Raw genomic sequence first — 14,080 nt, forward strand, 5'->3', positions numbered from 1 at the left:
TTGATACAGTATGCACTCGGTACACACGGTGTACGGTTGGTCAGCGCGATGCGATTTTCCTAAATACTTTAATTGGTCAATTGTAATGATTATTACTATTACATACGTATGTCTGTGCAGATATTGTGAGTATAGTAAATGTTCAAAATACTTAAATTTCTTTGTTCTCCGCGGGATAACCACTTCAATAACAATGGTGTGAAACTTTGTATGTAAATATAGGAAAGCTTGCCCTACACTAACAACAATTATGAAAATACTCTATAAACACCTTTCGGCTGTGAGAACTTCTAGAATCGATCAAAATCTATAAATTGTGGCAAATTATATGTAAGATAATAATGTTATAACAGAATTGATGTCAGTATTTTTACCGAGTTTTAAAAGAGAAAATTGGCATGTTTGTGAATTATTTTTATATTTTTTTCCTGAAGAAGTTCTCAAATTTCTAGCTATTTGCATAAAATATTTTAACTATATTGTTGCTATTAACAAATTGAGCTATGATCACAGTAGACGTTGGCGCAGGGTTGCTGAAAATGCATATCCAGAGATATGCTGAAATTTGTATATTCTTAGCTCTCATTATGACTTATAGATACTGTCTTCACAGCTTCAAATGGATTCGAAGTAAATAGTTCAATACACTTTTAATGTACATTGTTCTTTCCAACAAAACTGGTAAACATATGCACTACAGTACTGAAATGTGGAAAGGTCGGGTTAAAAATCATATCAAAATCACATAAATTACATATTGAGTAATATATTTTTCCATTATATTTTTCCCACATTTTTGAAGTAGTATTTACACACAAGAAAACCAATTCAAAGGAGTGTTTAGTGCCTTTTTAGATTTCAGTGACGATGATCCATATACTCGTATATACATACACTCTTGCTCTGTAATTTAACACCAACCTACAGCGAAAACTTATTCATATAAAACATGATATACCAAATTGTCGCCGTTCTTGCATACATATATGTTATATGTACATAAGTCTAAAAATATGAAAATATCAAAGTTTACAAAAAATGAACGAACTCATTTAGTATCCGAATATAGCGTTACACTAATCTTATGAAATAGGGATTTCTATATTTCCAGCTTGAACACTTTATGCATTCATTGAGTATTTCTAACTGCGGACATACTTACATATATGTGTGTCTTCAAGTTACGCCCCATATCATATACTATAAATACATATATTTTGTTGTTACGTTCTGCAATGTGCCATTAATGTAATTTTGTTTATTTACCTGTCGCTCAAATCAATGTAACTCTCCCGTCCAACAGTTATGTATCCGCATGTACTGTTAGTTTTCAAATTTGCAAATCTTGTGTTGCCTTTTAATATTGCAGTGTCTGTTATTGCATCGTAATTAGTCGGTAGATTGCGACAATTGTTTTATTTGAAACTTCTCCTATATGTATTAAATGTTTCGCGTTACACTTATTTGTTATAGATATTAACATTAAGAGTAAAACGAATGCGGAGTATTGTTCAACTTCAGTATAAGGAATTATTGTGCTTCTGAAGTAGGCAATGGTCGCTAATTCTTAAAAAATAACACAATTGCTTGTTTGCATACACTTTTCCAATTTGTATTTTGTACTTAAGACATATACTACATATACCATATACATATTTCTAATACTTTTCTCATAATTAAAAATAAATAATAATGACATAAAAGAGAAAATTACTCTACATTAGATATAAGACTTTAATTTTTTATATATTTTGTTTAACATTATAAAAATTGTATTACCAATATTAAATGTTTATAACTAAAAATCACATTATTCTTTATAATTTAATAAATACTGAAAAATAAAACATTTTTTTTTATCTATATAAGATAATAATAACTATAAATAACATATTTTTATACTCTCGCAACAAAAGTTGCTAAGTGAAAGTGAGAGTGAAATCCGGATGTCTGTCTGTCCGTCTGTCCTTGAGTAAATATTAAGATATCTTGACGAAACTTGGTACATATATTCATTGGCACCCTGAGGAGGTTGGTATTGAAAATGGGCGAAATCGGACTATAGTTACGCCCACAAAATGGCGAAAACCAAAACCCTATAAAGTGTCATAACTAAGCCATAAATAAAGTTATAAAAGTAAAACGGGAATAGTTGGATTTTGGCGAAGTGGGCGTGGCTTCGCCCCCAAATCGGTTATTTGTACATATCTCGCAAACCAGTAAAGCTATAGCAACCAAACTTTCTACACTCGTTTCTCTTACGTATCCTATCACATGCTATGAAAACAGTTCAAATCGGATATTAACCACGACCACCTCCCATAGTTAGGTTGAAAATTACTAAAAGTGCGTTAACTCACTAACGGAAAACGTGAGAAACACAAAATTTTACAGAAGAAATGGCAGAAGGAAGCTGCATCCAGATTTTTTACAAAATGGTAAATGGGCGTGGCATCTCCCACTTATAGGTCAAAAACCATATCTCAGATATCTCATATATCTGATAACACGGATAAAAAATGGGCGAAATCGGTTTACAACCACGACTACTTCCCATATGACTAAATTTTGAGTTCCTTTTGATTCCTTCACTTTATAATGAATACATAAGGAACTTAGCCTTTCCTTACTTGTTAAAATTGTTTTTCTTATTACCACAACGTGGTACTTACGTATAAACATCACTGCAGCAAATATCTCCACTGTGTTAGAAAAGGAGGATTATGTACATATGTAAGTACCCACAATGTTTTCAGCTACACAGTTTATTGCAGAATTTAGCGTTCTTGGATATTTTATAAAATAGCTATAATCGTTGCTGGAGTGTCAAATAAAACACAAACGAAAATTATGCTATTACTAAGCATAATTCTGCACTGTGACATTTTCAAGTTCGGGAAAAAATTGCTATATTTCAGCATAAGTATTTCGACGAATATTGAGCTTAGATTTGCTTAGTATTGAAATCACTAATTAATTTATATCTGTTGAAATTTCTATAAAAAAAATTGTACTTGAGTTATGTACAAACTTCTTCTTCTTCTTGACTGGCGTAGACACCGCTTACGCGGTTATAGCCGAGTCCACAACAGCGCGCCACGTATCCCTCCTTCTGGCAGTTTGGCGCCAATTGGTTATACCAAGCGAAGCCAGGTCCCTCTCCACCTGGACCCTCCATCGGAGTGGAGGTCTCACTCTTCCTCGGCTACTTTCAGAGCTGGAGCACTTTCATCCATTCGAACGACATGACCTAGCCAGCGTAGCCGCTGTCTTTTTATTCGCTGGACTATGTCTATGTCGTCGAATAACACATACAGCTCATCGTTCCATCGTCTGCAGTATTCGCCGTTGCCAATGTTTAAGGGACCATAAATCTTCCGCAAAACCTTTCTCTCGAAAACTCCTAGTGCCGTCTTATCGGATGTTGACATCGTCCACGCTTCTGCACCGTAAAGTAGGACGGGAATGATGAGAGACTTGTAGAGTTTGGCTTTTTTTCGTCGAGAGAGGACTTTACTTTTCAATTGCCTACTTAGCCCATAGTAGCACCTGTTGGCAAGAGTGATTCTGCGTTGGATTTCCAGGCTGACATTGTTATTGCTGTTAATGCTGGTTCCCAGATAGACGAAATTATCTACAACTTCAAAGTTATGACTGTCAACAGTGACGTGAGAGCCAAGACGCGAATGCGCTGACTGTTTGTTTGACAACAGCAGATATTTCGTCTTGTCCTCGTTCACCACCAGACCTATACGCTTCGCTTCCTTATCCAGTCTGGAAAAAGCAGAACTAACGGCGCGGGTTTTGTGTCCAATGATATCGATATCATCGGCGTACGCCAGTAGCTGTACACCCTTATAGAAGATTGTACCTTCTCTATTCAGATCTGCAGCTCGTATTATTTTCTCCAGAATCAGGTTAAAGAAATCACACGAGAGTGAGTCACCTCGTCTGAAACCTCATCTGGTATCGGACGGCTCGGAGAGGTCCTTCCAACCTAGGTATTGTAATATTTACATTCGCTATCTTAAATTCCATAATAAGTTATGTAGTTTTTAAATATTTTATATGTGCTAAAATGTAGCATAACAATTTCACATAACAACCTCGCAAACGGAGAAAAGTTTTAAATTTCTTTCAATACCGAAAAAGAACATATAATTGGTACTAAGTCAAATTCAACTCCAGATTTGTGTTATTTAAATGTCGGCCAATTGACTGGGCCATTTCTTGATATAACATGTTCACCAAACTTGGTTTTCAAAAAATCGATTGCGACATTCGCTGTGTGGCTTGTGGCGTCCTGTTGGAAGCACAAATTGTCCAAGTCCATATCATTCAAATCGGGCAAAAAATATTCGGTTATCATTGAGCGGTAGCGATACCCATTCACGGTAACGTGCCGGTCCATAAACCGCACCTAACCGCTTTTTTTTCATGATGCAATGGTGACTCATGGAGTACGGGTGGATTGCTGGCTGACCAATAACGCATATTTTGCTTATTGACGAAACCATTCAGACAGAAATGAGCCTCATCACTACGTAGGACGTAGCGATCTTAAAGTTGAGACCACTGACTTCGAATTTCGGTAGTAAATTTTAATAATTTCGATTCGTTGTTGCATCGTATATCTTTCCATGATGAAATATCAAACGAGCGGGAAAAAGTGTCATTTGGTGTCCCTATCGGTCTACTTTTGTAGCTACCCTTTTGAAAAACCCATTTACTAATGACTCGCCAATGGATCATGCGATTTATTCTATGATCCTGATTTTTTTATTTTTTTTTGATTTTTTTTATGAATTTTTTATTCGAAACTTATTACAATACCTAACGCCGTTCATATATATTTATTACAAAATAACCAACAAAGTCGTTTGGTGAAATATTTTTATTACGGGTATTTATAACGGGTATTTATTCTAAGAGTTAATTATCTACAAATACTGAAAGTATCGTAATGCCATTGGATGTACAATATTTTTTATTAATCCTTGAGAGGTATAAATAAATAAATTCGATGGTTTTCCTACCCTCGAGCACGCTACGTATAATTGACAGTGAGAAAAGCGCGGAATCTAGTCCACAAATTGATCGTTTGACCTTGCGCCTTATGAATAGTCATCGCAAATGCCAAACGGATTGGAAATTGTAAACGTTTAAATGGTATCGGAACCGACACCCATTCCTGAATTTTTTTTTTATGTTACACATTGCGTCGGGATTTATATGAATATTTAAAGATAATTTAAGTGCTGAGTGGGCAGTTCGTACACCATCAAGAAGAGTGGCTGCAATACCTGATGAAGCAATCGCCAATGCAATGTGATTTTGTGAACGAATACTTGCAAGTATCAGTGAGATAAGGAATGTTTTACCAGTGCCACCTGGTGCATCGGAATAATAGAAACCTCCTTGTTGTGCTGCTATTGATAGGTTGATTTTATCGTATACATTTCGTTGCTCAGCAGTAAGCAATTTTTCATTATTAGCAACAAAAGTAGCCAAAGAGTTTATATAAAATTGCTGTTCACGTTGAACATCGCTGTTAATGATATTTTCTGCTGGGTGAAATTAGATTATTTTAGGCATGCGATTAGCTCGACAGCAACAGTTGATTCAGGTATAATTGGAAGAGTCCACCAAAAACGTTTTGGATGTCGCGTAAATCTTTTAAAGTCTTGTGCAGTGCCTTCAGCGACTTCTTGAATATCTGGAAAATTTTCGATACAGCGATATTTTTTGCGATTTTGCAGACTGGTGTTTCGTTGAGTTACAATTTAGGATTAATTGCAAGACCGAATGTGCCGTTTGTTTGCCTACTAACAGGTGACAAGTTGCCCTTTTCCCCGTTAACCTTGGTGGTGAAAATGAGTGAAATTGGTTCAGGAATTATATATATGATGACTTTCTATTGGTCTTTATGCCTATATATAATAAAATTATTTTTTTTCTTTTTTTAATTTTGTTATCAATTGAAATAAAATTTTTTCATCGCAACTTTTCCATATTTACAAATTTTTTATTTCTTTCCTGGTCTTCCACGATGATTTCAAGACACACTCTTGAATATTTGACACAGCGACTACAGCGCAATCTGCCGAATCCCATGTAAGTTGTGCTAATATCAACAAAAATTTTTAAATAAATATTACAACTAAAAAAACAAATTCTAGTTGATCGTATTGTGAATCTAAACCATCCTCAAAACCCCTGGAGTACACACAAAAAATTTCATCAAAATCGGTCCAGCCGTTTAGGAGGAGTTCAATGACTAACACACGTACAGAAGATTTATATATGTATGTATATAAAGATTATATGAGATTATTTTATTCAATATCCTCAAAATCGAAATTAAATACAGGAGCTCATACATGAGCGATAAAAAAAAGTAATACAGCAAATCTATTTTGGCCGACAAGAGGGAAATTTATATCAAAAATAAGTTAATTTGTGAATGTCATTATTGTCGATATAAAAATGTATTATCTGATGTTGAATAAACAAAAGAAGGAGGAAATAATGACACATCTTTGTATAAATTTCTCTAATTTTTTTAACTTTAATTTCATATAAATATATATAACACTAATTATTATAATATGTTTTGTACAAAAAAGAAAAACTTTTGCTGGAAGCAAATTATCACATCGATTTCTCGTACACTAAATTTGTAATTATGTTAACAATATATCAAATATGTATTTATTTAAATATGATTTAAATATTAATATATCCGTCAACTTGTTTTTGCAATTTATAATAATTGAATTAGATAAAACTCACTAACAAATTAGCACCTTATTTCATAATTTGTAATTTAAAATGTTATTTAATTTCATCATTATTTTATGGAAATATAAATTCAAATCAAAAATAGACCATGTAGTCGAACAAAAAGATACTAACTTTTATTTATTTAAATGGTTTAAGAACTCATATTTAATGTGTTTTAATATAATTTAGGAATGGCTTTCAATTTGATATTACGGCTATTTTTTAAATTACCCGTTATGCCGTTCCATAATTTTATTGTTTGTTGAGTATGTTGAAAAATGCAAACATAAATTTCGACCAGAAATTTAATTCTCATTTCCCGTGAGTTGCCTGTAGAGCAACTGATGGCACAAAGGCAATAAACAATGTAATACTTTTTCTTTTAGGTTTTTATCTATACTGCTATTATAAAGAGGAAAGATTTGTATGTATGTTTGTAATGAATTAACTCAAAAACTACTGTGCGGATTTCAAAAATTCTTTCACCATAAGAAAACTACATTCAACGCGAGTAACATAGGCTAGAATCTCAACTTTCTGGAAATAGTTCCCAGGTGAGGGTATCAAAAAGACTCCTTGATGGAGAATCTTAATCTGAAACTGAAAATCGCCTTGCAAGTCATTCCTTCTCTTCGCATCGCAATCGCATGCCAAAGACTAGAGGGCGTAATAAAGTTTTAGCTCATTACAAATAAAATATAATTTCATGTTTGCATTTCCTTCATTTTACTTTTTTTAAATGAACCCACGCAAGAAACGGTAAAGTACATACATATGTATGGGAGAGTGTATATAAGTGTGTAAAAACTTAAACCTTTTGAAATGATTGTTTAAATCCGTGCGAAGACGGAGCGGTCTGCTAGTATAATGTAAAATTACATAACCTTCAACATCATAAATCTCATCGATTTGTTTCTTATTTCAATTAAGTAAAGTAAATTATTGATATTTGTACATACATACATACATATGTACGTTTCAGTCAAGAGGACAGTTCATAATGTTAACATATATTCACAATTATATAAAATATTATGGGAAGAGTTAAATTATCTATTTGATCTGTATGCGCCTCTACTAAGGAAGTTGTAAATATTGCCATTACTGTGGAAAACCACTTCATAGGCGCCAAATTGGTGTAACCAAGGTAGTTGAAACACAATGTGGCCAAAAGAGTTGTCAACATGAATGCTAAGGTGCCTTCTAATGATTTTTTCGAGCCTATTAAATCCAGAAAGAGTATTATATATGACTATAGTATTATAAATTTATTCAATTTTATAAACACTTACAACGCCACTTAATGCGCCCAAATTTTGAACCAACTACACTGGCAGCAGTATCACCGAATCCAATAGTCAGAACACCAGCTAAAAGTGGGAGAATTCGATGATTGTCATTGGTATATACATTTTCGCCACAGGGGCAGGGGCTTATCCAAAGGGGCATGGAACACCCAATAAGTAGACAGAATGGTGTTAAAGCGAGTAACCCAGCATCTTTCTCATCGGAAAACGATGCGAAAGCTCTGCGCAATGGTATCGCCAGTGGAGGTACGTTGCAAACACGAATCAGTTCAAAAACAGTGAAAATTGCAAAAGCCACGCCAGTACCAATATATAGAAAACTACATTGATAAATTATTCCGGGTACAAACACAAGCACAATAAGGATATGAAATATTTTTCGTACTCTTGTTGACGCTTTTTCTTCATTGCCAATTTGCCACCACACTGCCAAAATCGTTAATATCACCAATGTTAAGTAGAAAGCAAGTATGATCACCTGTAAGTACAATCTAGTTTCACATTCACATTAAAAATTTATTGATTAACTTACCCTAACTTGGTCTTGTAGTATGAAATTTATTAGGAAAACAACAGGCACCGGATTCGTAATTGGAGTACATGTCACACCTATAACTAAAAACACCATTAAAGCATAAAAGTATACGGGCCCGCGTATAACTTTGACAACCGAAAGTAGCCAACAGACTACAAGGAGATACATTAGTGCAAACTGCAAATAAATATGATATGGTAAAAAATGTACAATGTTATATTTGTTTACAGACCATCATTATTATGTTAAGATCCTCAAAAGTGCTCCTGTTTTCATTTTTCAATAATATATTGAAAAATTTTAAAATTACATTTAATAGGAAAAGCATTAAACCTTGAACGAGTACAGATGCCTCACCAAAGCTGAAACAACCGGGAAATCCACGTAGTACTCGTATATAGGATTTTTGATAAACGAATGTTATGATAAAAGCCCAAATTAGTCCGTAACTCCAAGACTGTTGCAATAACACTTTGCACAGCAGTGTGGTAATAAAGCCAGGTACAAATGCAATACATATTTTCAGTAGCAACCCCGTCTTGGAATATATATATATAAAGAAGCAGAGGGTCTCTATGCACATACCGATTGCGGCAATTGTGAGTACGGGTTGTGTGGAAACTTGCCCATAACATTTGTTTTCAAGCAGAAGATTTGAGGCAAAAGCAAGTGGAAGTAGTATACACAGCCAATAACCGGGGGAAGCATTTGGCCTGGTAATATAAACCATAAAACAATAAAATGTTACTCAACATATATTAATGTATGATTTCATAGCAAAGCCTTATCTAAACTATAAATTAAGCGCTGAGGTGATCATATAATATTACATTATTGTGGAACTAATAATCATTAGTGTGCATGTATCGTTGCAATATTTGTACCTTACAAAGAGGGCGTTTGAAATTCTTCCGTTTCCTGTGACCGTAATTCCACTATCATCTTCACTCGATTCTGCACCAACATCGTCTTTTTCCGTTCCCATTAGTTTATCTCGCTAAAAAAAAATGTTGTACTTTACTCTATGCACTTTCTAGAACTAATCTTTTGAACTACTTTCTTTCTTATAGCAACATAAAACCAAATATTTTTAATTTGGTACTGTTTCTTTTCACTTGCTCAATTCATTCACAATGGACTATAATGACACGTTTACAAAGAGACATATCTGTTAGACATGAACACGCAATGTGAACAGTATCAGAATAGAAGAAATGAGAGAAGAGAGAAAAAATGAAGCGATGGCACTGTTCGAAATGTCACACAGCACAGAAATCAAAGTTCAACAGACTTCTGTGTCATGGGTTGCGTTTTTTCTGTTTATTTGTGCATGTTTTTGCATATTTATAATAGAAGTTATTTTATTATGGAAAGGGGGTCACAGACAGTATTCTGTTTTTTCCCTTCAGATTTGCACAAGTCACAGAAAAAGCAAGTCGGGATTTTACTGGATGCAAATGCTTAAACTTCGGTTCAAATAGCTAATCATTCTCAACAGAAACAAACTAAAGCAGTTTGCTGTGGTGTTTATTGGTCTCGCACGAAGAACGGATGTGACTATTGACGAAATGAATTCGAAGAGAGAGACCACGTCACATCTATGAGTCCATGTGTATTGTTAAAACTCCTTAATGTTACTGGGTTAGATTAAGTCATGTGAAAAGAGGAGAGGCAATGATAGATCTCTGGTCGCAAGAGAGAGAGACTCATCTGTATTTTTTAGTTTTGTAATTTTTTAATCCCATCCTCTTACAAGCTCCTGGAGCTACATACATATATTAACCAAAACTGAGAAAAGAATGATTAAATCGGATACTAACCTAGCCCATCTTTCATATAAAGGTCATGTTCAAAAATACTAAAAATGCGGTAACTGTCTAATAAATTAGATTAATTTTATTTAGTGATCATTATGGCCATTTTTTTTCTCAACATATTTATATAACAATTTGAAAATGAACTAAATCAACAACCTCTTTACATAAAACAAATACATACATTTGAATATACCGTAAACTGGAAACTGGAAATGAGTAAAATTTAGTCCAGATTTCACATCCAGGGATGTTTTTTATATATTGGACTATAAGTAGCTATATGCGAGAGAGCTGTCCGTTTGTTTGAACATACGGTTATTTTGTCCGATTGATTTATATTCAACACTTGACACTTGACTTGAGCTAATATAATATTAAAGGTGGCATGATTCGTAGATTACTAGTACATTACTAGTATACAACTATACATTACTATAATAATACTATAGATAGTACACGTTACATTTCCTAAGTTGAAAATTAATTTAATAATTTTATAGGTTTTAGAACTTAAAATATCAAAATTTTTAGATTGTTTTATAATATTTGAGGTAGCCGAAGAAAACCAATCCATTTGTATAAAAAAAAACTTTTTATTCTTTCTTAAACACTTTTACTTTTTTAATCGATATTCTAAAAAAATTTGTTTCTTGGGATTCCGATAGAGTTAACTAACTTGAACTTTTGCGATGTTTTCTGGCGTTAATAACAGTATTTTCTCCATCAGGAAACAATGTTTTATCAAAAGATCAAATTCACATTTAGTATTTTAGTTAAGGCTAGTACTGATGATTTCTTGATCTGACCAAAGACTTTTTAATTAATGTAATACATTAGCAAAACTAATACGGCTGTGTAAGCTGACGTTGAGCAACACCAAAAGCTCTGTCAGGATCGGGAAGGACCTCTCCGAACCGTTCGATACCAAACAAGGTTTCCGACAAGGTGACTCGCTATTGTGTGACTTCTTTAACCTGATGCTGGAAAAAATAGTTCGAGCCGCAGAACTAAACAGAGAAGGTACAATTTTTTATAAGAGTGTACAGCTACTGGCGTACGCCGATGATGGAAACAACAACCGTGGTGTTAGTTCTGTTTTTTCCCGCCTGGATAAGGAAGCGAAGCGAATGGGTCTGGTGGTGAACAAGGACAAGACGAGATATCTCCTGTCATCAAACAAACAGTCAGCGCATTCGCGTCTTGACTCCCACGTCACTGTTGACAGTCATAACTTTGAAGTTGTAGATAATTTCGTATACCTGGGCATAAGCATCAACACCGATAATAATGTCAGCCTTGAAATCAAACGCAGAATCACTCTTGCCAACAGGTGCTACTATGGACTGAGTAGGCAATTGAAAAGTAAAGTCCTCTCTCGACGAACAAAAACTAAACTCTACAAGTCCCTAATCATTCCCGTCCTACTTTATGGTGCAGAAGCGTGGACGATGTCAACATCCGATGAGACGGCACTAGGAGTTTTCGAGAGAAAGGTTTTGCGGAAGATTTATGGTCCCTTAAACATTGGCAACGGCGAATACCGCAGAAGATGGAATGATGAGCTGTATGTGTTGTTCGACGACATAGACATGTCCAGCGAATAAAAAGACAGCGGCTACGCTGGCTAGGTCATGTTGTTCGAATGGACGAAAGTGCCCCAGCTCTGAAAGTTTTCGATGCAGTACCCGCTGGTGGAAGCCGAGGAAGAGGGAGACCTCCACTCCGATGGAAGGACAAGGTGGAGAAGGACCCATCGGACTACTAGGTCCTATAGCTCATATAGAACAGTAATTGCCATTATATGGCAATGATGCTCAAAAATACTTATCATGGTCACAGTTCCAGCGTCAAAACTTTCAGTAAGACTTTGTAAAAAAAAATTAAGAAAGCGATAAACAAGCTGAACATGATTTGTCGTTATAGTTTCCCCCATCCAACCCCCACATTCCACCTATAAGAATAATATCATATAAAAAAATCTTGTAGGAAAAAGCAAATTATCAACCAATTTAATACAGTTCATTTTTTCACTGCCATTCAACAGCCATTATACTTAGAACAAAAACTTATAATGTCCCCTACTAAACCGTACACAGACGGAAATAACGACGACTTATCCTTCTTTCCAAGCTTTCTTAGCCCAATTATGATGAGTTTGAACTTAAAAATAGTTAATTCACAGGGCATTATTATTCCGACGATTGCAAATACATCCGCAACTTTCCGCACCTAACTTTAACACTTTTATTACCTTAAGACTCTGATAAATACTATATAAAATATAATTAAAGGTGGATCGCGGGTGAAAACAATTAAAACTTTATGTAAACAAATTAAAGACGCACAAAAAAGGTACAAAATAAAACACTTATTTCACTAAAAACATAAATTAGGTTAGTCTTAATTAATTTCACAAGTTAAAATAAATACATTTAACTTCAAATCCATCAAAAATAATCTTGATTCGTTAACCTGAACAATTACCAGAACAGATTGAAATTCGTTGTTGCTGCTGTTTTCAAAAAATTTATGATGTGCTTTAGAAAAATACAGGTGTTCATGCAATTAACTCTATTTTTACAAAGTACCGTTAGAATTTTAGGAAACCCCGGTTTGCAAATAGGAAGTTTGGACAATTTAGAGGACATCTGTATACCTTTTGACAAAAAATCGCTAGATGGATTTTTTGATTTTTGGCCTATGGGCGGAACCACTGTGTATTGTACCATTTAATAGGTACTTATGTATTAACGCCATCGCAGCAAAAATTTAATGGTTAGCAAGTGCAAACATAGTCACTTTAGGAAAATAACCCTAGTCGAACCAACACCGGGGTGCCCCAAGTGGCTTTCGACCGCGCTTTTGCAAAATAAACCTAGCCAATCCAACATCAGGATGTTCTTAGATTATATGCGTAGTACTCCTTTTTGTTGTTCGCTTATGAGGACCAAGTTTAAAGGTACCCCGATGTTGGATCAACACGGGTTATTCTTTTAGAGCGCAGCCGAAGGCCGCTTATAGAGAAAATAATTTTAGCGCAATCGAAGTCCATTTTTTTCACAATCCTAAACAAGGAGTGTTTTTTACAAGAGTCAATCATCGTTCAAAACGAGGCTGTTGAATTTGTCAAAATACAACAAAACGGGCTCAACCCATGATTATATTATATTATTATTTTTCTTAACCCTACAATTCCAAATGTGTTTGAAAAAGTGTAAAATGACTTCGACTTTTGATAAGTATTACCGCACATTTTTTAAAATACACGATCCAAAGAATTTTTATGTATAATTTCAAAAGGTAAGGGCTGTGGCTAAGTTTAGATTTTCAACATAGTAACTACAATGAAAAGCGTAAATATTGAATTATATATATATATATATACATATGTATATAAAATTTCATCAATTGTATGTTTAATAATAATGCCTAAATTTAATATATGTATATGTATTTTTTTCTTACAATTACTAATTCTAAAAGTCTATAATGGCTAATGAAAAAATATAACAAGTTATCGCTTATGTTAAATAGATAGTAAACAGGGACCAATATTAAATGGGTTCCTGTTGGAAGTACTCGTGCTTTAAACAAGCCAATGCAGAAGGTCGCGATCGAAAATCGTATGATAGCATTTG

At 34.2% G+C, this 14,080-nt stretch overlaps 2 protein-coding genes across 7 annotated transcripts in view; both read right to left on the bottom strand.

Annotated features, from left to right (window-relative positions):
* Nucleotides 1–89: 89 nt before the first annotated feature.
* LOC105219906 (dolichol kinase) lies at nucleotides 90–9,674 on the bottom strand. Its single transcript, XM_011196255.3, has 5 exons — nucleotides 9,510–9,674; nucleotides 8,858–9,338; nucleotides 8,623–8,802; nucleotides 8,076–8,568; nucleotides 90–8,004 (listed from the first exon to the last, which is right to left on the bottom strand). The coding sequence occupies exons 1-5, from the start codon at nucleotides 9,608–9,610 to the stop codon at nucleotides 7,787–7,789; spliced, it is 1,473 nt and encodes a 490-aa protein (XP_011194557.1). The 5' UTR covers nucleotides 9,611–9,674; the 3' UTR covers nucleotides 90–7,786.
* Nucleotides 8,430–14,080, bottom strand: part of Cdk4_0 (cyclin-dependent kinase 4) — a 33,051-nt gene continuing 27,400 nt past the window's right edge. For all 6 annotated transcript variants that reach the window (XM_029045394.2, XM_054232765.1, XM_054232764.1 and 3 more), the window contains exons 7-9: nucleotides 9,515–14,080; nucleotides 8,623–8,705; nucleotides 8,430–8,568 (exon numbers count right to left, since the gene is read on the bottom strand). In XM_029045394.2, the coding sequence (XP_028901227.2) occupies nucleotides 13,997–14,080 (84 nt within the window). In that variant the 3' untranslated portion in view covers nucleotides 8,430–8,568; nucleotides 8,623–8,705; nucleotides 9,515–13,996. The remainder of the gene's footprint in view (nucleotides 8,569–8,622; nucleotides 8,706–9,514) is intronic.

Source organism: Zeugodacus cucurbitae, chromosome 6 (assembly GCF_028554725.1).
Source record: "Zeugodacus cucurbitae isolate PBARC_wt_2022May chromosome 6, idZeuCucr1.2, whole genome shotgun sequence".
Classification (NCBI taxonomy): Eukaryota; Metazoa; Arthropoda; class Insecta; order Diptera; family Tephritidae; genus Zeugodacus; species Zeugodacus cucurbitae.

Coding starts and splice junctions, on each gene's coding strand:
- LOC105219906 (XM_011196255.3), bottom strand. CDS start 9,610: ATGGGAACGGAAAAAGACGATGTTGGTGCAGAATCGAGTGAAGATGAT. Junction 9,339..9,509: donor TCAAACGCCCTCTTTGTAAG/GTACAAATATTG, acceptor TTATATTACCAG/GCCAAATGCTTCCCCCGGTT. Junction 8,005..8,075: donor TGGGCGCATTAAGTGGCGTT/GTAAGTGTTTAT, acceptor TGGATTTAATAG/GCTCGAAAAAATCATTAGAA.